The 27,967-nt window shown below is 36.2% G+C and overlaps 2 protein-coding genes across 2 annotated transcripts in view; both read right to left on the bottom strand.

Moving 5' to 3' along the window:
- The window catches only part of LOC131193359 (stimulated by retinoic acid gene 6 protein-like), a 37,099-nt gene extending 34,019 nt beyond the window's left edge, over nt 1-3,080 (bottom strand). Inside the window, exons 1-3 of the mRNA XM_058173447.1 lie at nt 2,977-3,080; nt 476-560; nt 286-386 (exon numbers count right to left, since the gene is read on the bottom strand). Coding sequence (XP_058029430.1) covers nt 286-386; nt 476-560; nt 2,977-3,005 — 215 coding nt within the window. The 5' untranslated portion in view covers nt 3,006-3,080. The remainder of the gene's footprint in view (nt 1-285; nt 387-475; nt 561-2,976) is intronic.
- Nucleotides 3,081-6,581: 3,501 nt separating this feature from the next.
- LOC131192400 (stimulated by retinoic acid gene 6 protein-like) lies at nt 6,582-22,028 on the bottom strand. The gene is made up of 11 exons (XM_058171513.1): nt 21,975-22,028; nt 20,861-20,972; nt 17,717-17,855; nt 14,950-15,025; nt 14,206-14,287; nt 12,443-12,491; nt 12,231-12,348; nt 11,519-11,638; nt 8,611-8,774; nt 8,158-8,307; nt 6,582-7,315 (listed from the first exon to the last, which is right to left on the bottom strand). Exons 2-11 carry the CDS (start codon nt 20,879-20,881, stop codon nt 7,209-7,211), a joined length of 1,026 nt encoding a protein of 341 aa, XP_058027496.1. The 5' UTR covers nt 20,882-20,972; nt 21,975-22,028; the 3' UTR covers nt 6,582-7,208.
- Between the last annotated feature and the right edge of the window lie 5,939 nt (nt 22,029-27,967).

Raw genomic sequence — 27,967 nt, 5'->3', positions numbered from 1 at the left:
TATAAAAACAGCAAATAAAGAAGTTTGCTCACCTGGAGAGGATGTTGTGGGATTCTATATCGTACAACAAAGCATACATAAAAAGAGGATAAGGTCAAAGAACACAAGGCTGACTCAGAAGATGATGGAGAGACACAATATCAAAGACACACTACAACAACATAAACTAACAATGGTTGAGGCTGCCAAAAGTGCAGGAGCCAGAATTCTGTATCTCCCTCAACACCTGAAAGCAATAAAAGAGGAAATAAAGAAGACTGAAGCAAAATAATTCTACAGACTTACACAACAACCCCACACCTCCTGTTGAGGAGATGGCATTTTTCATCAATTACATTTCTTCTGGTTCTCTTTTCAAGACAAGACAGCACCACAATTATGGCAATCTACAAAAGAAGAAAAGAAAATCCATGGGTTCCAAGAAGTCAAGGAATATTGCTCGAAATTATGGTAAATTATTTATAATCTTACTTACTGATGGAAGAAGTGAATAATGCAAAACAGGCTCCAGATCTATTAGACTTGTACAGGTTTCGTTATAGGTTTCATTTGGGGACTGACTGCATAGAATACACAAATGCAAACAACATATTTAATTGAAAGCTACATACTGTAGATTAAATAATACTGTAGTTTCCAATAGAAAAAAGGGAAAATGCCTTTGTGGGACAAATAAAGAAATGCAATTCTAAGTATCTGTGCAGTCTTCTTGGCTCAACTTCTTTATCATGTTAGGGGAAACTGCCAAAGCACAATAATATAGTGGTAATTTGTAGGCAAAAGAGCTCAGCTTTTATATCTGGCATCACCTGGTAGGGCTAGAAAATCCCTCAATGCAAAACTCTATACTTGAAGGGTGGGATTGCAATCTACAAAAATATACCATCTAGAGTTAGTCCTCAGCTTTCAACCATTCATTTAGTGACTGTCCCAAATTATAACAGCATTGAAAAAAGTGACTTATGTCTGTTTTTCCACATGCAGCATCCCTATGGTCACGTCATCAAAATTCAGTCACTTGGCAATTGGTATGTATGTATGATGATTGCAGTGTCCTGGGGTCATGTGATCATCTTTTGCAATCTTCTGACAAGCAAAGTTAATGGGGAAATCAGATTCACTTAACACCCATGTTACTAACTTAACTGCAAGAATCCACTTAACAACTGTAGCAAGGTAGGTGGTAAAATGGGGCAAAACTCATTTAACAATTGTCTTGCTTAACAATGGAAATTTTGGGCTCAACTGTGAATGTCAGGACTACCTGTATCCTAATCTATATAGCATTCCAAGTTTCTGAAAATGAAAAACAGAGAACACCATTGGATAACAGTTCTGTGTATCTACCTACAAATGGGTTACCCTGAAACTCAAGAAATTCACCCAGGACACCCTCTGAGCTTTTCACCTTCAGCGGGTTGAACACAGACTTGGTCCAACATTCTCTCATCAGCACCAGTGCTTCCATGAACTATGTCCATGAAATAATCTTATTAACCATATTCAGAAGAAATAGCCTGCCCTTTTCATTCAGTCTGAAGCTACAACCAAGATGATGCCATTTCCCATAAGGAAGTCAACCATACTTAAAACTAAATCTTCCTTTAGCCTTAATGATAAGACATCATCTACCATTAAGGACAATACACTACTTAGTGGGTACAACTCAGATCCTGTCCTCCAAGAAAGTAAGGAAACCCCAAGTTGGTCTCTAGAGAGGTATCCACCGCTATCTCTCATATCCCCATTAGAAGTTTTGCCCTGAGGCAACCATCTCATTCTGAGAAGAATTAACCCGGATGCTCAAATTAGTTCATCCTCCCATTCATTATTCCTAACATCATGTCTTCATTAACAAAGCACAGCAGATGGGACAGGATGGGAACAAATTTCTTCTGTAGGATTACACTTGCATTCTACTTGGGGTAGCATGTCAAAATTGAACAAGAGAGTTAAATTGCAATCAAACATGAGCAAAGTATGTTTGGTGAGGAAGGGATCAAGCAGGGATGATGTATAGGGCAAAAATGGATGGAATTTGCAGTAGTCATAAACTACAAAAGAGGATTAGGAAGTTCTCTTCAATTACTGTATTGTTCAAATTAGGAAGTTCTCTTCAAATTAGGAAGTTCTCTTCAATTACTGTATTGTTCAAATGTGCTAAACTTTTTGAAATTGAAAATCAATGTGCTTTTTATCAAAAATAAAGTATTATTATGGGAATATTATTATGGGCCTCTGGTGGCTCAACAGACTAATGCAGTCTGTTATTAACACAGCTGCTTGCAATTACTGCAAGTTCAAGTCCCACAAGGCCCAAGGTTGACTCAGCCTTCCATCCTTTATAAGGTAGGTAAAATGAGGACCCAGATTGTTGGGGGCAATAAAAGTTGACTTTGTATATAATATACAAATGGATGAGACTATTGCTTAACACAATGTAAGCCGCTCTTGAGTCTTTGGAGAAGGGCGGGATATAAATTCAAATAAAAAAATAAAAATTAAAAAAAATATCGTGCAAAAGCTACAACGCCTTCAAATAATATGTCAAGCAATTTAGAATATAGACAGTCTCTTACATCTCTGGCAAGCAACCCACACTAGATGTCACCAGCAAACTAGTGCCTCCTAAGTCATGGAAGTGATGGAAAAAGAGTTCTATAGAAGAAACAGGGGAGAGCAATTGGTGCTTAAAACTCCCCTTAGTTCTCAAATCTGCTTCAAGCCTGTGGGTCAAGTCAAATAGTTCCTCTGCAATTGGCGAGATGCAGCTGCTAATGCTCCCCTGGGTTTGTTTTAAGGGGAGGAAAGCCAAAAAAAACCACAACAAGTTAAGAATTAAGCATCCCCTTTAATTCTCTCATATGATAATCCCTGAAAAATGCCCCCTTCTCCAACCCACTCCCCTCCCCCCTGCCACATAGCATTGTGAGTTCAGCAAATTTCATGGTTATATCTCTCGTATTCAAAACTTACCATGTTTCCAGAGAGGGTATAATGGCCATGCTGAGAAGAGATGTAGGTGTTATGTAAGCAATTCTATAGGCAACCCCAGGAAACAATATAGTGTGTACGTCTTCTTTGTGTCATGTTCTTTTCTTAATCCTTCTGTTGATCTGAGATTGCAGAGGTAACTCCAAGACTGTTTCTAATTCCAACAGAACTAGCTACTCATAAAGCAAACATTTAGTTAAATATTTGCCTGTCATAAGAGCACAATGAGGAAATTGTGTAGAAGCTAACCAACTGGAAGAGACTCCCAGGTATCTACAGACATTTAACTATTATAAGTTTAAAAAAAAGGCTTCCACTCAGTGGCATTACACAGAAAAATACAGGCGTACAAAGTTCAGAAGAAAAGTTCAAGAGAACATGCGAAATGCAAAACAGTAAGACTTGAACAGCACAAGGTGAATTGATAAGAATGATTTTCCAGAACAACACTTCATGCAATCCGGTTTTTTGTATATAGTTTTTATTAAAGAAATTTTCAAGAAAATAAAAACAATATCATTTGTGTTTACTTTTCGTTTCTCTTACAACTCCGTCTCATTCTATGTATTTGAACCCAAAATTTCTTAGATTTTTTACAAGTCCACTAGACATGATAAAAAATATAAATATAATATTATGTGAAATTCAGGTACTTTGCATCATGGGCAAGAAATACCCTGAGTGATATGTAATTCCCAACTCCGCTTTTTTTCCAGTCTCAGAAACTCCACTGATTGGACCATAGACATTCAGAAGCAAACCATCTAATTGTAGAAAAAATCCCACCCATTTTTGAAGAAAAGGGAAAGGACAATGATGCATAAGCCTTCTAAAAGGCTTCACACACCTTAGATGGTTTTCAAACACAATATCCATCCTCCCAAAAGATAAATATTGCTATGATGCCACTCAGCACTCAATGACAGCTGAACCCTGCAAGAATATACATACGTCTCAGTCTCACTTAGATGTGGGCCATTAGCCTATATAGAAAGACACAGCTGGCACCGTATAGGCGGGAAGAGTTTACACCAACTGTTCCATATTTAGGGGAAGCAAAGTTGGAGGACTGCCTAAGTACAAGCCTTCAAAAGGAAATAGAAACAAAGCTTGATTTTTAAATAATTTTTATTGAATATCAATATAATATAAATACAAAATAACTGCAAAATATTAGATTTGGAATACAGAATTAGATGCCCTCCTGCTCTTCATCACATCCCTCTCAAGAACACTCTTTTAAATTAGCAAAATCAATCCAAAATGCCCATTTACCTATTGTAAACATGTGGTCAACAGAAATACAGGAAGTCCTCGAGTTACAGCCACAATTGAGCCCAAAATGGATGTTGTTAAGTGAAACGCGTTAAGTGAGTTTGCCCCATTTTACGACTTTTCTTGCCACGGTTGATGAGTAAATCATTGCATTTGTTAATTTAGTTACATGGTTGTTAAATGAATCGGGATTTCCCATTAGCTTTGTCAGAAGTTCACAAAAACTGATCACATGATCCTGGGATACTGCAACCATCATAAATATGAACCAGTCGCCAAGCATCTGAATTTTGATCACATGACAATGGGGATGCTGCAGCAGTTGTAAGTGTGAAAAACAGTCATAAGTCACTCTTTTCAGTGCCGTTGTAACTTTGAATGGTCACTAAATGAACTGTTGTAAGTCGAACTGTTGTTCCTTCCTTCCTTTCTCTATTTTGTTTTTATTTCAGCCCCAGCACATGAATGAGACAGGAATAAGGCATTTTTCTCATATATTGGTATTAAACAGCATTTTCTCTCTTATTCTTATACCATCCAAAGATAATGTCAACGTGAGTACAGTAAGTTGGGCTTTGTCATCCATGACCTTTAGCAATTTTTTTTATTATTATTATTATTTACATTTATATCCCGCCCTTCTCCGAAGACTCAGGGCGGCTTACAGTGTATAAGGCAATATCAATAGCACTTAGACTTATATACTGCTTTACAGCCCTCTCTAAGCTGTTTACAGAGTCAGCATAAGGCTGAGTCAACCTTAAGTCGGTGAGAATCAAACTGCAGGTAGCAGTCAATCAATAGAAGTGGCCTGTAATACTGCATTCTAACAACTGGGCCACCACAGCAAATAACCTCTATTCAGGAAGTTTCTGAATTCTAAAGACGTTCCTGAAGGACATCTTCCATTATCCATGATTACTAGACATGTCTATGGAGAGGATTGTGGTTGATATTCAACAGCATCTGAATGGCATATTGAATTTCCCCAATTCTGCTGTATGGCTTCATCAAAGAGCTACTGTATATAAGAATCATATTATGGCATACACACCTACACCTTCAAAGTTCAAATCTTTAATACAGTCATAGATCTTATAGAACTTATACTGAAGGAGGATGGCGTACACAAGATTAAAAAGTATAAAGGATATAACAAAATCTAATTGAAAAGAAAAACAATGCTAAAATATATAAAAATAAGATTCAAAAATCTGAAGGGAGAGATAGAAATATTAGGTCAATATGAGGGAGCATACAATTTAGCATACGGCAAACTGAATCTATCACAATACAAAGCACTTTTGAATAACTAAAGGTTCATTAAGACTAGTGTATGGCACAGGTCAGCTGACAGATTTTAAGCACTGTTTTATTGTTAGAAGGGTTAGTGCCTGAAAGTAACAGCGAGATGTAATTTGGGTATTTTATGCAATAATGGCGAGATGAGCCTAGTATGAAAGTCTCTATAGTTCTGGCAATTGGAGATATTCTCTTGTTTCTACAGGGTCAGAATCACAAAGGCCTGTCTCTCTAGATAGGGGACCTTCCTGTATCGGCCTTCAAGGACACCTGAGGGGAAGGTAGGCCATTGTGCCAGAATAAAGGCCCTTTTGTGTTTAGGTACTTTGTAGTTAGTTAAGTGTGCCATGAGGGAGGCAGAGTGCATTGGCGTTCTATATCTGCTACATACTGTTTAATGAGTGCTTTGGCTTGATCATCTCCCATGCTGAGTAAAAGACCTGAAGAGAAGAGCAAAGCTGTGATTTTAGTTGCCACAGCCTTTTCCCATGTGGACTGAAAATCATTCCTCATAATTAATGGAGAAGGCCAAGGAGAAAAACATACGTTCAGTACTGTCATCCATATTGCACTTTCATGAGGCCTGTCTCCAGTTTCACACGTATTAGAGACATAGTTGGGGACTTGAACAGTTGATCTGAGAAATTTGGATTTAAAGGTGCAAAATTGGAGAAGGGACACAGATGGAGATACACATTTGCTTTCCTGTCACCCCAAAATATTCTGTCAACTGATGTTCAAAATGTTTATTCTACACCAAACAGAAAGCAGCCCCCAGTGACATTCATTAAAAGCAGGTTTGGAGAACCAGAATTCCTACTGCTATTCTCTGGAAAGTCTGCTAAACAAAATCCCAGCCCGATTTCCAACTTGGGGATACACACAAGCTATTAAGCAAATAATTTTTATTAGGTATTTTAAGACAAAGATAAAAAATTAACAAGAATTAATATAAATTATAAAAGAGAGCAGGGAAAGGACGGAAGGAAGGAAGGAAGGAAGGAAGGAAGGAAGGAAGGAAGGAAGGAAGGAAGGAAGGAAGGAAGGAAGGAAGCCAAAGGTGCAAAAAATGAAAAGAAACAGAAGTGGCTTCCAATTTTCTTTACAATAATTACAAGCACCAATACAAAATTACCGCTTAGTCTATGGTTACAAGGAAAGAAAATTTTCTTTTTATCATTATCTCTATTTTTAATCATCAAAACCATAAATTACAATTTCTTTTTGTCTGTTTCAAGCAACAAAAAAACCCTATAGGGAGTTTCCAGTCAATAATAAGGGTTGATATTGTCTTTTCTCTAATTGAGGAAGTTAATTTTGCTGTCGTTGCAAATTCTGTCATCTTTGCCAACCATTCCTCCAATGTGGCTTGTGCTGAATCTTTTCATTTTTGCACATATAATAATCACACAGCAGTTATCAATAATGGTGCTAGGACTGAATATACAGCATAATGACATAATAAATACTAGCCATGCTGCACGGGTTCATTCAGGAAACAAATGAATATGTCAGCAAGCTCCTCCTGATCACAACTTGGATCAAATACTCAGTCGTTGCTGACCACAGAGGCAACCATATGCTCTTAGCATATTTAGCACAGATTGTCAAAAAGAAAAAAGATTTGATGAGTCCACTCAATAAGAGAGAGGTTTTAGCTTCCGGATTTTTTGGACACTGGGGTTGTTCAGAAGTGTATAGAGCAGGAACCATCTTGTCCTGGCTTTGCTAGACACTCTGGGAACTAGAATAAGAAACAATTATTAATTTTTGCCATGTTTAGGAGGCCATTCTCTCTCAGCCCAACCCACCTCACAGGGTTGCTGTTATGGGGAGAATCAGAGGAGGAATGTGGATGGGATGAGTTTGCTGTCATGAGTTATTTGTAAGACTAAAAGGGCAGGATGTCATAAATAAAATAAACATTTCCCAGATAATTTCTTGTTTATTACTGACCAACATACTCAAGTGAGTACAGTATGTTCTGCAGGTTCTGAGACTCTGTATCATAAGGATTGTATTTCAGTTCATCCCTTGCTGCCAAAGAATTGATCTTAATGCATTTTGGAATTTCTTTTTTGGGGAGGAGGGAATTTCAGTTTAAGGTTTTTTTAATACAAAGGATAAAGCTTTGGGGAGAAAGGAGATAGATCGACATAACATCTCTAGAGCCTTGCACAAGTGTTATATCTCACTATCTAAACAACTCCACCCTGCAAAGAAATGCTACACCCTCAGATAAACAAAATTAGGGGGATGATGATGTCACAAATGTCTGAGCAGATAACCTTCAGAAAGCTATTCCTGAAATCCAGTGAGCATCATAGCATAGATACCTGAAATGGAAACTTCTAATAAAGTATATGGACATAGTTTTGTCTTCATAATAGAAGCCTGTGCAAAAGGTCAAACCGTTGATGAAATGGAAATGTTTAGTTATGGAACCCACATTCAAGAAGGGGGTGAAAATAATCTGCAATGTTCAGAGCTTCTTCCCCAGAAGTGAAGATTCTATTTTAACCTGCCCTATATCTTACATATTGCTTAACGTCCTAAAAGGCCATGTGGCTTGTGATTCAAGCTTACCTATTTCCAATGGCTTATACGCAGAGGAGTATGAATCGGCAGACAGGGTTTTCTGTTTGAGTTTGTCACAAAGGATTTGGCAGAAGCAGACAAGGATGGGATTTGTGTGATAGTGGTCCAGAAAAAGCATTCCAATCCAAACTGTATATCCTGCAGAAAAATCATGGGTATTCATTTCTTTTTTGCATGTTAAATGCAGCTTCTTGTCCTACCCACTCCATCCAAGGCTTGAAACAAAGATGCCAATGAGTGGAAAATCCTGTTTGTTTGTTTGTTTGTTTGTTTGTTTATTTTGTCACACAGTATATATAAGCATAAGCATGAAATAACTATACAATATATAAGCTTATATATAAGCATGAGTATGTAATAACTAACAGGAATGGTAGGCACGCTTGTGCTCTTATGTAAAAGTAGAAGAGGTCTTCTCTGTAAGGTCTTTCAAATGCTCACCTGCATCACATTCTTCATAGCCTTTTGGCATTACTGGCCTATCTATCCGTCCAACCAGCCAGGCCCCAAGAATGATACTGCGGAACAGTCTCATCAGACAGGAAGTTAAGCCCACGACCACCGAATGGAAGAATAAAAAATAACTGAAGTTTACGAAGAGTCTCCTGTAAAACAAGAGGCTATCACTGAGAAATCTCATGCTTACTCTCCAACTATGGAGGCAGAAACAGATAATTCTGATCTATTGATTAATGTACTGTAATAGATTGATAGTACTTGATTAATTGCCAGTAAACTAATATATTAGTTTAATTGATAAGAATAACTTTAATTACTGATTTATTTTATAACTGTAATTACTGTGATTAGTGCAGCATTGATTAATTGACTATCATATTGAAAAATTGGTGTTATTGATTAGTGTGACATTGATTACCAGCAAATAAATATAACAAATAAATAAATTACCAGGAAGAAATCTAGCTAGAAATTCAAACAAAATCAAAAATTTAATTAATTATTCAACTGGTCAAGTAATACCAACAAATTTGTTGATTGATTAATTTCTTAAACATTAATTTATTATTGACATTACTTAATTAATTATTAATTAATTATGTAATTGATTGGTTTATTATTGACACTGATTAATTTGTTTACTGATTAATTACTTGCTAGATATTGATTTATTATTGATATTGACTAATTTTGTCAAATATTGACTGATCGTTGACCATGCCAGGCAAAAACTCCAAAAAATCCACCACCAAACACCCACAAACTAAAGTTATCACTATCAGCAATGACCCCAACGACTCCAGCACATGCTATAAATGTAATGAATCTATCGAATATGATGAATTCAAGAAATGCCGTTTATGTTCCAAATATGCCCACCACACCTGCCTGAAAATAAACAAACAGGTAGCCAATTTCCCACAAGAATATCCTACATTTCTCCATCTATGTCCATCTTGTTTGCCAAAATTCAACAACTTAATTGCCATGTCTGATAGGGTCCATACCATAGAAACAACTATAAAGACACAGCAAATAACCATAACTCCATTGAAACAAGTTTAGAAGCAGGTATACTACCATGTTTAGAATCACATTTTACATATCTTGGGAGAAAAAATTACTGCACAGAAAACTGAAAACTCAACAGATCAAAATCCTGCCCCAATTCAACAAACATTACCTCAACCATAACCAAAACCACAAATATCTGCCAACCAACCAAACAACATTTCTATACTCATCGAAGATGCCATTGAGCAAGAACAAAAATTTCAAAATGCTATCTTATTTGGATTAGATAACACAAATGAACCTGATATCACAAAGATTCATAACATCATTAGCAACCATAATACAAAAACCATCTCCACTGACGAAATCATCGAAATCTCCAGACATGGACCAGAATACAAGAATAGAGATAGTTCAGTGGCCCCACGATTCTGTAGAGTCATTTGCAAAAATGAGGCAAGCAAACAAAAGTTCATTTATACTATAAATTCAATTGCCAGATCCAACCCCAAACACAGCAAACTTCGATCATGGCCTGATCGATCCTTACTACAATGGATCCACTCCCGTGAACTCTGCACAGAACTCAAAAGAAACCGACCAAGGTGAATCTAACCTATACATCAACTACCACACTGACTGAATAAAAAGTAAAACCTACAACCAATCACCCAACATTCAACCCTCCATCGCCCAAAACATCTAATCATCCATCATCCAGAACATCCAACCATCCGTCATCCAAAACAAGGTATGCACGCCCCTTACTTCCTCAATACCAACCACTACTGACCTTAAATGCAAACTAATAAACACAAGAAGCATTGTAAACAAAATGCTTCAACTCCTCCTCTTATTAAATACTGCTACATTTGACATTATATTTGTCTGTGACACATGGCTAAAATCATCCCTCCCTGACTCCATTATCACAGTAAGAGAATATCACGTTTACTGGTCCGATCGCGAAACTGGCAGAGGTGGTGGAGTAGCTATCTTTTGAATTAAATCACGTGCTGTGTTAGGATTTGGAGGCAGATACATCCCCAATGGGGTTTTACCAAAAAGGAAAATTTAGTAATTCTTCCTAGCGCTCAGTTGAGGAAATACAATAAATTGCAGAAAGTTACAAAACTTTACTGAGCCTATGAGAAGAGGAATAAGATTTATTTACAAGTCCCACCAATGAAATACAAATTCTTGTATCTAATGCAGATGCATAAACAAATTTCATTGAATTGAAATTATTCTATAAATTGCAACATTGGCACAATATTAAAAGATTTTTGAGTAGAATAAGATAAACTAATCAACAGATAAGACTAGGATAAAAAGAACGGAAGTGAGGAGAATTATATTGTTGAATCTTCCCTAGTTTTCTTCATGCAATATTCAACATGAAAAAGCATTTGAATCTGTTTTCTCTATAGATTAAAATAGCATAATATAAATGCCACATAGTTCTTCTGAAACTGTATTTTTGTACTTAACTGATTCCCAGTGAACATTTAACTTTTTCCCACCAAGGTGTTCTCATAGTGACTAACAAATGGCAAAATTAAAGGCTGAATTACATTAGCTTCCCTGAGTAATTACTTCCAAATATGGTTTTTATTTGTGCAAATATGAATCCTTTTCGTATCCCTTGTTTATTTCATATTTTTTTCTGAACAGTCATCTTAAAAATAAGAAAAGAACACCTGCAGAACTATAAAGCAGTAGTTCTGTAGAATTATATCACAGAACTACGGTATATACCTTCCAAAATACACTGCTAAAAGATGTTTATCTGGAAGCCTATCAAACCCAGGTGCTGTGCAACGGAGAAAATTATATTCACAGAATAGCAGTAGGCATATCACTCTCTAGCACTGACCTGTTATCAAGAGCCAAAGGTTTTTGACTGTCACTCGGTGACATTTTTGGCTGGAGAAAAAACCTGGCACCTACAAGCACCTGTATCTTCTTGATCACTAGGACAATGACAAATGTCAGGCTAAGAGATAGAAAACAAAGAAAACAATATTGCATTTTATAACCAAGCTAAACCAATAAAAATATATATAAATAATATTGACAGGATTGTGTTTTGCTACCATCCTCTTACTCTGGGATCCAAAATTTTATGGTCATCATTATGAATTCCTTGGTAATCAATTCTATCCAATTTCCAAATTCAAAAGTATAAAAAAAGATTAAAGGTGGAATCCTATGAACATAGTGCAGAACTGCATATATGAAGGCACAGATTTTGAGGTCGTTCATACTATGCATTTCTTCCTATCAAACAGACAAATGGTATTTCAAATGATATAACATCTCATTTCTGACTTACAATGTTTTTGCGATCAGAGCAGCAGAATAAGGAATCACCTGCTCTGTAAATATTTTTTTGAGGATATACAAATTCCTTCTTTGTAATCCAGCCAATGCGGGGGATGATGGAGTAACTGCTCAAAAATTCCCCAATCCCATCCAGCCAGATTGTCTTCTAGGCTTTGATAATGTTCAACAGGGGCTGATTATGCAGATAATCTTCACATTTCCAGTTTATGTAATTCTGAAAGGCAGGGATTGCAGGCACTTACATCACAGTTCCCCATTTGCTGAAAAGCTCCATCCATTTGCCACGTATCATGGGTAAAATCAAAATATATGTAAATATCATTCCAAATAACCACTGCACCAAATGCATGATTAGGTATCCTAGAAAAGAAAATTTACAACTGGTTAACAAATGGGGAGAATTAGAAGTCCCCAATAACTTATTCTAACCCTTTTAAGACAGCTGTTCACATACCCCACATTATGTATGCAACTTGGAACGAGATGAACTTTGATAGTGCTACCTGTTTGTGTAAAAAGAACAGAAGAGCTCAGTTAGGAATTCACAAACATACAAAGAAATATACAATATTTTGAGGAAATCTAAGTGATATATTTGTATAACTATAGAACTATATCTGTATAAGAACAGAAAGCAATTCTGACAGCATAATGCCTTAGATCAGACTGAGGGGAAGAAAATAAGGTGCTGAATCCTCAGATCCAACTTCTTTCTCCCCATTTATTTTTATCCAAATAAAATTTCAAATTAGAAGAAATCCCAAAAAGAAAAAGATGGTCAATGAAATATGGATGAATGACACTCTGCAGGAAAGCTAGTTTTCTCTTCTTCTATAGCCTTGTTGTTTATTTGTTCTTGACATTATCCTGACACCTTGGCTCAAGAATGTTTTCTTTTGAAAACCAATTAAACACAGCTGTTTATTTATTTATGGGTTATTAAATTCATTAGAAGAAAGGGACTTGATGTTGGAAGAGGACAAAGAAGTTTAAAATGTTTAGTTGATTAATAGCTACCTAGTGAATTAATCTCCAAGCAACCTTCTAAAATGGACAAGTTTACACTGAGAGAACTGGTACAATCTAGCAGAAAACTGGAAAACAGCCTATCTCTGAAATATTCCCACTTCCAAGATCTTTTCAAAAGAAAGATGATGTTTTCCCATATCCCTTAAAAATGGATAACTATCTTACATTTTCTGAAGAACAATAATGGAGCCAGATTATTCCATCGTTCCATTTAGGAGGGGCCTTCAGTTCTGGCTAATTATAGTATATGTACATCTTGTAAGGGGTGGGCTTAAAATTTTTTAGCAAGGGGTTCTCTGCATGGTTGCTGGGTGGGCATGGCCATGGTGGACCTGGCCTAGTCGACCTTCTGCAGCATGGTGGGGGGGTGGCATTTCTGCCCTCCCTGGGCTTCAGAGGCTTTCCTCAAGCCTCTGGAAGGGCAAAACGGCCTCCCCAGGCTCCAGAGGCCCTCTGGAGATCAGAAACGGGCCCATTTCCGGCCTTCCCAAACTTCTGGTAGGCCCGTTTTTCGCCCTCCCCAAGCCTCTGCGCACATCCTGCACTTAATCCAAAGCCGGCCATGTGGGGACTCCTGGGAGGGGAGGGGTGGGGTGGGCGTGGCCAGCCAGGACTGGGATTTGGGGTTTCTCCGAACTGAACAGAATCTTAGCTAGAGATTCTCCCAAACCCCTGCGAACCCCCAGCAGCCCATTTCTGCATCTTGTAGTATCTTTGAGTTGCATATCAGTATGTATTAAGCTCTTATAACATGGTTTTTGTCAAACTAACTTTACTCAGTCAAAACTTTCCTAAGATCTTTTTTCAAGACTGAAGATGAATCTTTTGATACCCAGTCATATCACAGTTCTATGCTCACTTTGTTCTGTCTTCCATAAGTACTTTATTCCCAGCAACCCTATGCGTGTGTGTGTGTGTGTACAGGCACGTGCACACTTCAGCCTTTTCTTAGATTCCTGTCATATTTGTAGTTTTACACCAAGCCTAAAAGCACTCATCCAATTGTCTCTTTATTTGCCATTTCTTTTATTTGCTTACTGTCTTGTTTTCACCATTTCTCCATTCTAAAAGTGTTGGAAAAGACTGAAAATCCTGAGAATTATAGTCACAACAAAAACAAAAAAAGGAAGTTAAGAGAAGCTCCCACAATCCCAATCAGAAGTTCTTTTTTGATTGCTGAAAACTCACCACACTTAGAGAAGGTGACACTTTCATAGATTCTGACACAAGTAGGTGCTTTTTGCCTGCCCTCAGCAGTTTAATTTGTTTCCTAGGAGGGAAAGAAATATAAATATAAATGCATATATGTATGGATGCATACATGTACATATACATGCACAAATACAAACACTTCTATAAAATATATTTGTATCTATAAAAAAGCAATTCATTAAAAATATGAATGATTTGTGTTGAAAGATTGGAGACTTAATGAAGTCCATAAGGGTAACTAGAAGTTCTGAATGTAAAATAGACCATTATTTGGTAATATTTGGGAACCATATGTAGATTTTGTGCCAAGCAGAAGATGCATTTTTCTTTTTTTAATTCTTCAGCTGGTCATTGAGAAATGTATTAATATGAGAAATAAAATGTACTCTAAATTTCTTGATTACGAGAAAATGTACAATTGAGCAAATAGGCTTCAATTATGAAACACTTTGCATAGAACATGGAGATGAAGGTTGGTTCTTGAATGAAAGTAGAACAATCCTCCTGTTTTCATAATGCTCTTCCCCACACCCACCAATATTCACTATTAGCTATGCTGATATATTAGCTTCTTGTAAATAGAAGGGAAACACTGTGAAAAATGGTACTATATATGGCTTTCTACAAAACCTGGCAACAGGGTCCAGGCTAATGAGACCGTAGATATTTTCAGTCACCTAATCACAGCATCAATGTTACATCTACACAAGATTTCTGTACCTGTAGCAGACTAAGATGTTAAATGCATATCCGATGCATGTGATAGAAGCAATAACATTAGTAGCAATCCAAATTCCTGTAAAACAAACAACAGAATCTTAATTCAGAGATGATTCCCTCAAAATACTCTTCACCATAGTCAGGAGTCGTCATGGTAAAATACAAAATTACCAAATACCCTATAAACATTCTTTAATCTCTCTTCTTTTTGTTTCTTCTTTTTACATCGGGATATAGTTAAACTCATTAATTTCTTAATGCCTGCATCTTTTCATAATCTTGAAATGTTATGATGTTTTGTTTTTCATTATCTAGTTATAGATATGGGCTTTATTCATCAATGCTAATGTTTAGAGTAACTCTAAATATCTAATATTCTGAACAACTCTAGCTAGTCAGATGTAGTTTGTCAGCTATTGGAGTAAATCTGGACACATTCAAATCCAAGTCCATACTCAGCTGCAGAAACTCACTGGTGTCTATGGACCAGCTGTCATCTCTCATGTGATTGCAGTGTGGGGAATAAGTCAAAAGGAGAAAACACTAACTACTCCTTAAAGAATGACAGAATATTAATCTAACAAATATATTAAATGTAAATGCTGTAGTAAATGTTTTTATATGTCTTCTCGTTTGTCTAAACCAGGAGCCTCCAAACTTGGCAACTTTAATTTTAACAGCATGGGTGGCTGCGGAATTCTGAGAGTTGAAGTCTCCAAATCTTAATGTTGTCAAGTTCAGTGACTCCTGGTTTACACTACAATGTAAATGTGACTTTCTAAACCTGAAACTCCCTAATCAATCTCTAGAATAAGGAAAGGCCTGAACAATAAGAAAAGATGTCTTGGGTCAGTTCCATGGCTATCAGTTCATTTTCTGTATCCCAGAGAGGTCAATCAACACATTCCAGAAACAGGATTAAATTGTTTTATTTTTTTACTTTCTTTAGAAAAAATATGTATGGACAAGAGTGTACATTTACAATATGTATATAAGAAAATAAAAAATAAAAAACTTCACACAAAAACAACAACACATTCCAGAAACAGGATTAAATTGTTTTATTTTTACTTTCTTTAGAAAAATATGTATGGACAAGAGTGTACATTTACAATATGTATATAAGAAAAGATGTCTTGGGTCAGTTCCATGGCTATCAGTTCATTTTCTGTATCCCAGAGAGGTCAATCAACACATTCCAGAAGCAAGCAAGCATCGACAAGAGGTTCTTCACCCACTTTATTCCCTAGGAGTTTATGCAAAAAAAGGTCCCAAATTGCAATCCCATGACCATGAACTCTGCCACCTGTTATAAATGAGAGTCAGGTGCCAAGCACCCGAATAATGAACATGTGAATGCAAGAGTGATGTGACAGCCATGAGTGTGAGTACAGGTTGCAAATCACTTTTTCCAAGCCCAGTGTAACTGGTCTTGGACTACCTGTAATCAAAGCTACTCAAAACCATGCCTTCCCTTACCTGGTTTCATGTGAAGCTAAAAACAGGGAATTATTCTTACTCTCTTATCATTTCTGTTACCTTTATTTGCTCTTCTTCTTCTTCTGATGCAATCATTTCTAGATATCTTACTCATGCTAGAAAGGCCAAAAAAACACCTTAGTCTTTTAGGGGATGCAAGGAATGAAATCTGCTAAAGGAAAAAAGACTCCTGATCAGCTAGAGGTTACAGCTCATTTTCAGGTCAATATTATGGCCATAAGGTTTAAAAGGCAATTATAGTTTGCTCCCAGAACTGCATCCACATAGGGCTATCTAACTGAGAAAATTAAAAGGATCTATGACCTCAAAGACCAAGGAAATCTGATGAAAATAGTTCTGTTGAAAATTGAATTTTGCTAGACAAAAAAAAACCACGCTGCACCTAAACAGCAAAAATTTCTGGTACCAGTAATTATCTCACACTATACTCCATCTTCATGCTTTCATCCCACAACCTTTTTAATATAATTGCCATTCATCTTAAAATACTGTATGTACATTTTAATCATTCCCTGCTATCATGAATATTGAAAAAAAGAATTCATCCTCTATCTTCCAGCTAGAAAATGCTCTTACAGTAGGAAATCTGGAAGGGAAAATTTTAGGAGAGAAATTAATCTTATAGTTGGGGGGCTGTCTATCTCTAACCAGAGTATAGGACTATGAACTTATTTGTATGACATTCACATTTTATACAAAAACACACACACTTAGAAATAATGATTGTGTAACATAGTCTACCTGATCATCAACTGCAGCCTCTGGGAAGGAGGGCCAATGGAGAATATAACATCTCCTCCTGAGAAGTCATTGGATGACAGTGAGTTTTCTACTCTACTAAAGAAATGGTGGCCTTTCCCTTTTACCTTATTTGGCTTAGTAAACCATGCTGGGTTCCAATAAGGAAGATGATTCTGCACAAAGAAGTTTCTTTTCTTCAAATTCAATTTTAGAGATTTGAAGTTCTAGCCCTTCAGAAAGGGCATTTTGCAATCTAGCTGCTCCTCCTCTCATTAAGGAAAGAAAAAATGGGTGTAGAAGAGCTATTGCCTTACACAATGTAAGCCGCCCTGAGTCTTCGGAGAAGAGCGGGATATAAATTCAAATTTTAAAAAAATGGCTGTTGTTTTTTCTTCAAGCACTATCAGGTTTTTGTTTAGGGACTACATTATTAGAAGTTTGTCATTCTCTTTTTCTATGCAACTGGTACACTATACCACTCAGGAAAATGTAATGCATATATATTCGCAAAATACTATGCCTTTACCTTCAAAGATATGAATAAACTCTTCAAAGCTTTGGATCCATGGTTCATTTTCTGAATCCGGAATATTTCTTAAGAACTGAAGAACTACTTTGAGCATCTTCAAAATTAAATTGACAATAATATATTCTGTCACAATAAACTGGGAGAGAAATGAAAAGATATTGATGGATTAAAAAGTCTGAAGTGAAACTTAAAGGACAATATAAGATAATAATAGATACCTGTAGGGATTCCCATTATGTCAGAATGCATTCACAATTGACCTGTAGACCTTCACACCTACAGTAATTTAAATTGGGGGAGATCCTTTTGCTAAATCCCTCAATTAAGATTAAAGGTTAAATAGCAAGGGAGGAATTTTCTGGAGATTTGATATATAGATTAGATATAGATATATTCCTCCCAGAAGCACAGATTCATTATGGGCAAAGAAACATATCTAAAATTATATAAAATATAATATAATATAGATCCTCCACCCCGTTTTTCCCAGATCACAGGAAAGGATCCAAACCTTAGCAGACTTCTAAAAGTAATGAGTAACTTGATATAGTGTCATCAGTCTTGATTTTATTTTGTATTTGCTCAGGACAACTCATGCAAAGTTAGCTTCTTCTCAGGGTTCACCAATCATCATTTTAGATGGACTTTCCTTTGCTGATTAAGAGTAAATGTTCCTTTGTTCATACTTCCCTTTTTGAAGCCTAATCCTTTCTTCAACTCTAATGCTTATTTTTTATAAATAAGTATTTGTAAACCATGCTGGGTTCCAATAAGGAAGATGATTCTGCACAAAGGAGAAGTTTCTTTTCTTCAAATTCAATTTTAGAGATTTGAAGTTCTAGCCCTTCAGAAAGGGCATTTTGCAATCTAGCTCCTCCTCCTCACATTAAGGAAAGAAAAAATGGGTGTAGAAGAGCTATTGCCTTACACAATGTAAGCCGCCCTGAGTCTTCGGAGAAGAGCGGGATATAAATTCAAATTTTAAAAAAATGGCTGTTGTTTTTTCTTCAAGCACTATCAGGTTTTTGTTTAGGGACTACATTATTAGAAGTCTGTCATTCTCTTTTTCAATGCAACTGGTACACTATACCACTCAGGAAAATGTAATGCATACATATTCACAAAATACTATGCCTTTACCTTCAAAGATATGAATAAACTCTTCAAAGCTTTGGATCCATGGTTCATTTTCCGAATCTGGAATACTTCTTAAGAACTGAAGAACTACTTTGAGCATCTTCAAAATTAAATTGATAGCAATATATTCTGTCACAATAAACTGGGAGAGAAATGAAAAGATATTGATGGATTAAAAAGTCTGAAGTGAAAATTATAGGACAATATAAGATAATAATAGATACCTGTAGGGATTCCCATTAGGTCAGAATGCATTCACAATTGACCTGTAGACCTTCACACCTACAGTAATTTAAATTGGGGGAGATCCTTTTGCTAAATACCTCAATTAAAGTTAAAGGTTAAATAGCAAGGGAGGAATTTTCTGGAGATTTGATATATAGATTAGATATAGATATATTCCTCCCAGAAGCACAGATTCATTATGGGCAAAGAAAGAAACGTATCTAATATTATATAAAATATAATATAATATAGATCCTCCACCCTGTTTTTCACAGATCACAGGAAGGGATCCAACCTTTGCAGATTTCTAAAAGTAATGATTAACTTGATATAGTGTCATCAGTCTTGATTTTATTTTGTATTTGCTCAGGGCAACTCATGCAAAGTTAGCTTCTTCTCAGGATTCACCAATCATCATTTTAGATGGAATTTCCTTTGCTGATTAAGAGTAAATGTTCCTTTGTTCATACTTCCCTTCTTGAAGCCTAATCCTTTCTTCAACTCTAATGCTTATTTTTTATAAATAAGTATTTGTAAACACTAGTTTACAAAGATATTTTTGGTGTTAATTTTTTTGTACATGTCATGAGACCTGTCTCTCTAGATAATCTCAATCTGCCCTTCTAGTCCACAATTAGCAGAAAGGGGGAGGGATTTTTCCCTTTGCCTTATTTCTACCATATAACCTGACCAAGGACAGGAAAAGATGTGACAACACAAGCTAATTGAGGATCATAATTACTGCTTCTCCCCAGAATATCCTGGTTGGTGGGCAGGCAGAATCTTTATATAGGAATTGTTTCTATGCTACTTCAAGTACAGTAAATAACTTGGCTTTGTTGTGTTCCCATGTTGTTGTTGTTGTTGATAATTCCGAAGTCGTGTCCGACCCATCGCGACCCCATGGACAACATTCCTCCAGGCCTTCCTGTCTTCTATCATCCTCTGGAGTCCATTTAAATTCATGCCTACTGCTTCAGTGACTCCATCCAACCACCTCGTTCTCTGTTGTCCCCTTCTTCTTTTGCCCTCAATCTTTCCCAGCATCTTTCTATATGTTCTATATGTGTTCCCATAGCTTATATTAATACAAGATATAACATTAAGATATATTTTTGTCTTAACGGTTACATAAAGCCAACTAACTGTGATTATCAGATACAAGAACTATGGTTATTTAGCAAAGCACGTTTAAAACAAATGTTGCCTGGCTTGATGGATGAACTTAATCTGTGACAAATAGCATTGCGTATGACTACTACAATCCTAGATTAAAGCTATGTGACAATTTGTCTAGAAACTAATTTCTAATTGATATTTCCTTTAATAAAAAACATTCTTCTATTTCCAGGAGTTCATTCTCTTGCCTTTAAAAATATTCACATATATACAGGCTATTTTAAAGCCTAATTGGTGAGAGGGAATTAAATTGCATGTGAGTGTGTCTCAAATACATGTTTCAAAGAGCACATGAAGGTGTTGAGGGTCCTCCTCCCTAAGACTCTGGCTCCATCAGCTGTTGGTGCAGGTCCCATTGTACTCTCCCAGAATCAGTTAAGCCCTTGAGTCAAAATAGGTACAATTCATATGAATAACATATACAGTAGCTTCACTTGGAAAGAACAAGAGGAGAGACTATAGCTTCAATGATCAATGCCTGTTCTTTGGACTACAGATAACAGCTGATGCCCAGAATCCTTTCAGTTCAAAGATGATTTGATTGGACCAAAAGCAGCAGTGACTTCCTTCCTGAAAGCATCATGCACTGCCTTGCCTTACCATGTAAAGACATAGGAACATAACGACAATTGTGCTGATTATTCTGCTGGGGAATTTAAAGTAGGGGTCCCATTGATATAACTTTCTCTGAAACCAGTTTTTCTGGGGATTCCTGTTGGCAGATAAAAATATAGGGGTGTTAAGTAACAAAAAAAATCAGGTCATTCTCGAAAGCTGCTTTGCATGTGATAGAAAAAAGGCAATTTCCTTTCTTTCTCTAAATGTGAAACTCTCTACTTTGCTTAGTTCTATGAACAGAACCCTTATTGTGAGGGCTTTTATCCCTCTATGAATTGTAGATGATAAGAATATATGAATAATAACAAAAACGATGACAGGATATGGGTGATCAATGCTCTTTTCCCCCCCAAACTACTTTTGCAGTTATCTCCATTTGTGAACTTCCCTGCCAGCTTCCCATAAGCAAAGTCAATGAGGAAGCTGGTAGGGAAGGTTGCAGGTTGATCTGGTAACTCACATCCTCCCCTTCAGGCCACTCCTATATACTCACCGTCCCACCAAAAGCCACCCCACTTACTTGCTGCTGGTCTAATTTTGATCCTTTTGGGACTCACTTAATAACCACATTTAATGCTGGCAATGGGGAGTGCTGGATTGTTATTGCTCAGCAATGTAATCACATGATATCATGCTTGACAACCACATGACTCAGGGATGATTTCAGTCCCAATTATTGTCATTAATTGAGGACTACCTATAAACAGCATTGTCAAAATATTTCTCTCTTCATCAGAATGTCACCAAGAATCAAAGCATCAAGACATGTCACTTTGCCAGCAAGATACTATAGATTTTACTGAGGATCCCAAGGGTTCAAAGGTTAACATGTTTATTCTAGGGTAAGCTTTTCAGCAGTACAGTCCATATTCTCACAAGCATAAATGCATCTGATGGCTATACTCAGTCAAACCTTAAGTCACGGTTAACCATTAGGAATTCATGAGATTCCAGATGCTTTTCAGCTAATCCTATCATTTTATGGAATGTGAGCTCATATTAGGATTTTGCTCATATTAGTATTAGCCTAGTACCTGACACTGGAAAAAAGAAAAAAGAATTATCAGAATACATCAAAGAAAAAATGCCTCCTCACCCAAGCACAGGCTTTCTCAGCAGCTGTTGAACATACTGCAACTGGTGTTCTTCCGTAAAAGAATCTTTCTCCTATATTGTAAATAAAGTGTCTTTACAAACCAGGAATTACAAACCTAACATATATGCATATAAGTGTGTGTTTATTTTTAGGGACTAAAAAATCCAAATTGGACACATAGTATTAATCCCAAGTTTATTTCTGCTATTGCATATAATGGACTAAGAGCATGGTTAGACCACTGCAAATAATGCAATGTGCCTGGTTGAATTGTTATTCAGAGCACATCGAGGGACTTAACACATTTCTTATGCTTTTAACTGAGACCTTAGGAAAGTGTCATGGAAATAGACCTTAAAACAAAAGCCAAGATGGCAGCAATGGAAATCAAGGACAGAATGAGTGGAAATCTTTTTAAGAACCCTCAGGCTTCTGGATGTGATAATATCATCTAATAAAAACATTGGAATGGATAATACTGGATTATAATCGTGGGAGACTTTGCAATAACTGGTCTCTCATCTTTTCTGCTACTTCACAGTATTTCCTACCATCTGAGTTATGCTCATCTGCATTGTTGAAAGAAAGCAGAAGGTGAACATTTTGGATATCCCTGCAAATACTATAGTATAATAAAATACTGGCCTTACTTCAATGTCTCCAATTGCAGAAGAGCAGACACATTTTTCCAGGGGAGTCTTAAAGTATCTTCCTTGCAGTAATGCCAAAGAGAGGTTATTAAACATACTGTAGTGCAGAAGAAAACTTTCCTTAGTTTGGGAAATGTCAACAGTTAATTGGTCATTCCCCAGGAACCCTTTGCCCTGTTTTGCTAAACTATTTACTTCAATATGAATTTTGATATCATTTACGAGTAGTCTTTACTTCACAACTATTTATTTAGCAACTGTTCAAAATTATGACAGCACTGAACAAATTAGATGATTGGCCATCAAAGTTGTGGCCATCACAACATCCTCACAATCATGGAATTACGATTCAGGTGCTTGGCAACTTGCTCTCAACATGCACTGCAACATCCTGTGGTCATCCTGTGCTTTTGTGACCTTCCCTGTTGGCTTTCAAAAGCAAAGCCCCTGGGGATGCTAGCGGGTCACAAATGGCAAATATTCAGTCCCAATTACTGTTGTTAAGTGAGGACTGCTTGTAGTTTCTATGGGAGTCTATGTTTGGCATGTTGGTATCTCAACTATCTAATGTACTTTGATGGCAACCCTATTGTTCTCAGTGTGTGTTTGATGAGATTGTTCCAGCCTAGGTGGCAGTCAACAGCCATTATTAATGGGAGTAAGCTCAAGGAGAAGAACTGGAGTTTTAAGCAGCAATTTAACATTAACCTAACTTCAATTTTGGGCACCCCAATTTATAACCTAAGAAGGGCATTGGCAGAACTTCACGGTGCAGCAAGATGAATCCTCAAAAATTCAGTCTGGTGTGCCTCAAGATAGTTTTTCTCATCACAGAGCCTCAACATTAAGACCAGTGTTATAACCTGAAACAATTTCAGAGTAGCTGAAATTAATTAATCTTTGCTGCCTGAGGAATTAGATGAAAGTCTCCCAAAAGAAAAGGATTAATTTCACAGGAAGAGATTATGACCATTAGCTGAGCAGGCAATACTGTTGAGTGCAAAATGTGCACGGATTGTAGGAGATGACCAGGCTGTGCCCAAGGGAAGAAGGGTCAAATGCATCATTGGTCTTGAGTCCCTTCGTGCCCATGAGAGATCTAAGTCTACCACGCCCTGAACTCCCTGGATGCTTCCCCAGTTAGCTCTCCAGATATCAGCAGTTCCAGGCATGTCCAGAGGGGAGTTGGTTAATGGTTCCAAGCAGCCATATGAGAGGGATTTAGCACAAACACAGCTTCAGCAAGATAGCCCAGAGGATTCCAGTGGACAAACATGCAGCTGGAGCCAGTCAGTCATGAGGAAGAAGAACTGCCTGCTGCACCTGATCCAAGAACACAGAGGGCAGAGAAAAGGCAGGAGCGGAGAAGGTCAGCCAGATTACTTGTGATGAGAAAGCCTCGCCCTTCTTGATAGGCTGCACCAGAAGATGGCTATTTAGCACAACAGAGAGAGGGAAGTCATGCTGGGAACAACATTTCCTAGTTGTATGTTTTCTGGTCGTTGTGATTCTTGCCTTGCTTTGAATTGACACCGTGCCTTGACTTGGATCATGCCTTGTGAACTCTGGACTTTTCTTGCCTTGTGAACCCTCTTGTATTGTGGATTTAATTTTGTGTTGGGTTTATTTTGATTGGGAAACTTTCAAGCGCCTTGTGGACTAATTGGCATTGTTCTGTGGAGTAGCATTGGTCTCCTTGTGGCTGGACTTAATTTGAACAGTTCTGGGTTTTTGGTGAAAGGAGTTGTGGGGGAATATTAATAAGCCTACTAAATCACAGTTACGTGTGTGCATGTGAGAGCGCGGGACAGCACACTTATCTAACACCAATTTGGTTTGTTAGTAGTTTGGATTTTTGTAGAGAGCTTAAGCTTGCAATAAGCTTATATATTTATTTAACTGCCCGGACTCCTTATTTCACGTGCTTGATATAGATCAAGTTAACCACAAGGCTATTATAGAATTTCCTGGCAATGCTTGTTATAAAATATAACTATAGGTAAAAGTTCCCTTCGCAATATGTGCTAGTCGTTCTCAACTCTAGGGGGCGGTGCTCATCTCCTTTTCAAAGCTGAAGAACAACCTCAAGAACAAAGAGTGACAAGGGAGCTATTAGGCATAAGGAGATAGAGGAACGACTTCAAAGACAGGAACGGGATTCTACTACTGAAGCTGTGGGAGGAGCCAAGCCGAAGAGTGAAAGTCTTCAGCTAATTGCTCAGAAGCTTCAAGAGGCCAGTGATGGCAAATAAATTTTTGACATGGAATGTTAATGGTTTGAATTCAGCATAGAAAAGAAGAAAAATATTCCATTATTTGAAACAATTTAAAAACGATGTGATATGTTTGCAAGAGACACATATAAAATTATCAGATCAGAAATATTTGATTAATTCGAAATTAGGTAAACATTTTGTTTTTTCTGCTTCGAATAAGAAAAATAGTATAGTTATATATTTGAAGAAAAATATATCAGCTAAATTAATTGAAGCGGACACTCAAGAAAGATATATTGCTATTGAATTGATATTAGAAGGAAAAAAGACACTTGTGATTGCCATATATGCACCTAATCAACAACAAGAACATTTTTATAAACTGTTACATGAAAAATTGACTCTTTGGGACTATAAAACATTTATTATATTAGGGGATTGGAATGGTGTAATGGATATTAGAAAAGATAAAAGAACTCTTTCTAAGAAAATTCCTACGCATGCAAAATTGCCTAAATCTTTTTTGATTTGATGGAAGATTTTGAGTTGAGAGATATTTGGAGAATGCAGAATTTTGATGACAGAGAGTATACTTATTTTTCGGATAGGCATCAATCTTTTTCATGTATTGATTTTATATTAATTACCAATGACTTGCTTTCTAGGGTTAAGAAAACAAAGATATTTCCAAGGTGTTTAACTGATCGTATGGATGGAGTTGCAATATGAAGGAGGAAGATGATCATGGAAAATAAATGAAAATTTGTTTAGATATGAGGATAATGTAAATCAATGTAAAAAACAAATGAAATAATTTTTTGATTATAATTTGAATAAGGAAACTTTGATAGAAATGGTGTGGGATGCCAGTAAGGCCTATATGAGAGGAATTTTGATATATATTAATAGTAGACAGAGGAGAAAACTACAAAAACAGCGTAGGGATTTAGAAGAGGAAATTCAGAGGAAACAACAATTACTGGTATATAATCCACGTAATTCAAAAATTAATGATGCAATAAAGATATTACAGAATCAATTTAATATGTTAATGGCAGATCAGGTGGCAACCAATATACAATATGCTAAACATAATACTTTTTGTAATGCCAATAAATCAGGGAGGTGGTTGGCTTATATGTTAAGGAAAAGACAGAAAGCACATAATATAGAAAGAATAGAATACAAAGGTAAAGAGAGATTTCAACAGGGTAAAATTAAAAAAGCTTTCTTGGAATATTATACAAATTTATATGCTAGAGATATAATATTGAATATGGATATTGATAATTACTTGAAAGAATATAAGGTTAAAGGTTTAACTAATGAACAAAGGGAAGAGTTGAATCGGCCTATAACTTCTGAAGAAATTATTTTGGGAATAAAGCAATTAAAATTAGGTAAATCTCCGGGAACAGATGGACTTACAGCAATATATTATAAAAATTTACAGAATGAGATAGTAGGTCCACTTAAGGAGTTATTTAATCAGATACAGATGGCGGGAGGAGTGCCCCCATCATGGAGAACCACTTTTATTTCATTGATACCAAAGGAGGATCAGGATTGTACCAAGCCTGGGAATTATAGACCGATTTCACTCTTGAATAATGATTATAAGATTTTTGCGAAAATTATGGCAAATAGTTTAATGGAAATTGTACAACAAAGGATTCATACTGATCAGTCAGGATTTATAAAGGGCAGACAAATTAGGAATAATGTCAGGCAGATAGTGAATTTATTAGAATATTTAGAAAAGAAAAATCAAATTCCAGCAGCGTTTATTTTTTTGGATGCAGAGAAAGCTTTTGATCGATTGCATTGGGAGTTTTTATTTAAATTAGCAGATAAAATGCAATTTGGAAATAGTTTTACAAGAAATTATGGAGAGCAAACAGCTCAGATAATAATTAATGCTAGTTTGACAGATGGTTTTAAAATTGCGAAAGGAAAGAGGCAGGGGTGTCCCTTATCACCTTTATTGTTTGTTATGTCCTTGGAGCCCTTATTGGATAAGATAAGATAATAATTAATGCTAATTTGACAGATGGTTTTAAAATTGCGAAAGGAAAGAGGCAGGGGTGTCCCTTATCACCTTTATTGTTTGTTATGTCCTTGGAGCCTTTATTGGATAAGATAAGAGAATTTAGGGAGATAGAGGGTATTAGAATTAGAAGACATGAATATAAAGTGAGAGCATTTGCAGATGATTTGGAGATCATGTTGACTCATCCTATAAACTCAAGTGTATATTTGTTGGAATTAATTAATCAATACGGAAAGGTCTCAGGGTTTAAAGTGAATCAAAATAAAAAAAATGATTATAAAAAACATGACTAAGAATCAGAAAGAAAAGTTAGAGGAAATAACAGGATTTGAAATTGTAAAAAAGGTTAAATATTTAGGAGTTTTCTTACTTCATCAAATGTGAAATTGTATAAGAATAATTATGATGTGTTATGGAAAAAATTCAGAAGGAAATGAATACTTGGAAAAATTACAATTATCTTTGTTGGGAGAATAGCAGCTATAAAATGAATGTTTTGCCTAAATTCTTGTTCTTGTTTCAGATGATACCAATAATTAAGAAAGATAAAAATTTGGAAGAATGGCAGATTGGAATTAATAAATTTATATGGGAAGGCAAAAAGCAAGAGTCAAAATGAAAATAATGCAAGATACACGGAAAGAGGAGGATTAAAATGCCTAATTTAAAACTGTATTATGAAGCAGTTGTTCTCTGTAATAAGTGATTGGTTTAATTTGACGGAGGAAAGGATTTTGAATATAGAAGGTTATGATTTATTATATGGTTGGCATGCATATTTATTGTATGATAAGAAAGTAGATAAAGCTTTTAAGAATCATGTGTTGAGAATTGCTCTTTGCGTGTTTGGAAGAAGTATTATTATAAGTTAAATTATAAAATTCCTATATGGGTAGTCCTCGGCACGCAGTAGAGAATATAAATATAGAACAGGAACAAGAATTGATTACTTATAAAGATCTTTTATATAATGAGGGGGAAAATTTACAATTAAAATCTTTGTATACATTAAAAGAAGAAGGGAGGAATTATACTTGGTTTCAATATGGACAGTTAAAGGCTAGATGGAAAGAAGAT

Source organism: Ahaetulla prasina, chromosome 2 (genome assembly GCF_028640845.1).
Source record: "Ahaetulla prasina isolate Xishuangbanna chromosome 2, ASM2864084v1, whole genome shotgun sequence".
Classification (NCBI taxonomy): domain Eukaryota; kingdom Metazoa; phylum Chordata; class Lepidosauria; order Squamata; family Colubridae; genus Ahaetulla; species Ahaetulla prasina.
This window is presented reverse-complemented; position numbering and strand designations above follow the sequence as displayed.

Excerpts from the sequence above, each read along its gene's own strand:
- LOC131192400 (XM_058171513.1), bottom strand. The coding sequence starts at position 20,881 with ATGTTCCTATGTCTTTACATG. Across the intron at positions 17,856-20,860 it reads TGTTCCTATGTCTTTACATG|TTTATTGTGACAGAATATAT; the intron begins GTAAGGCAAGGC and ends TTTCTCTCCCAG. Across the intron at positions 12,492-14,205 it reads TGTCACCTTCTCTAAGTGTG|GTAGCACTATCAAAGTTCAT; the intron begins GTGAGTTTTCAG and ends TTACACAAACAG.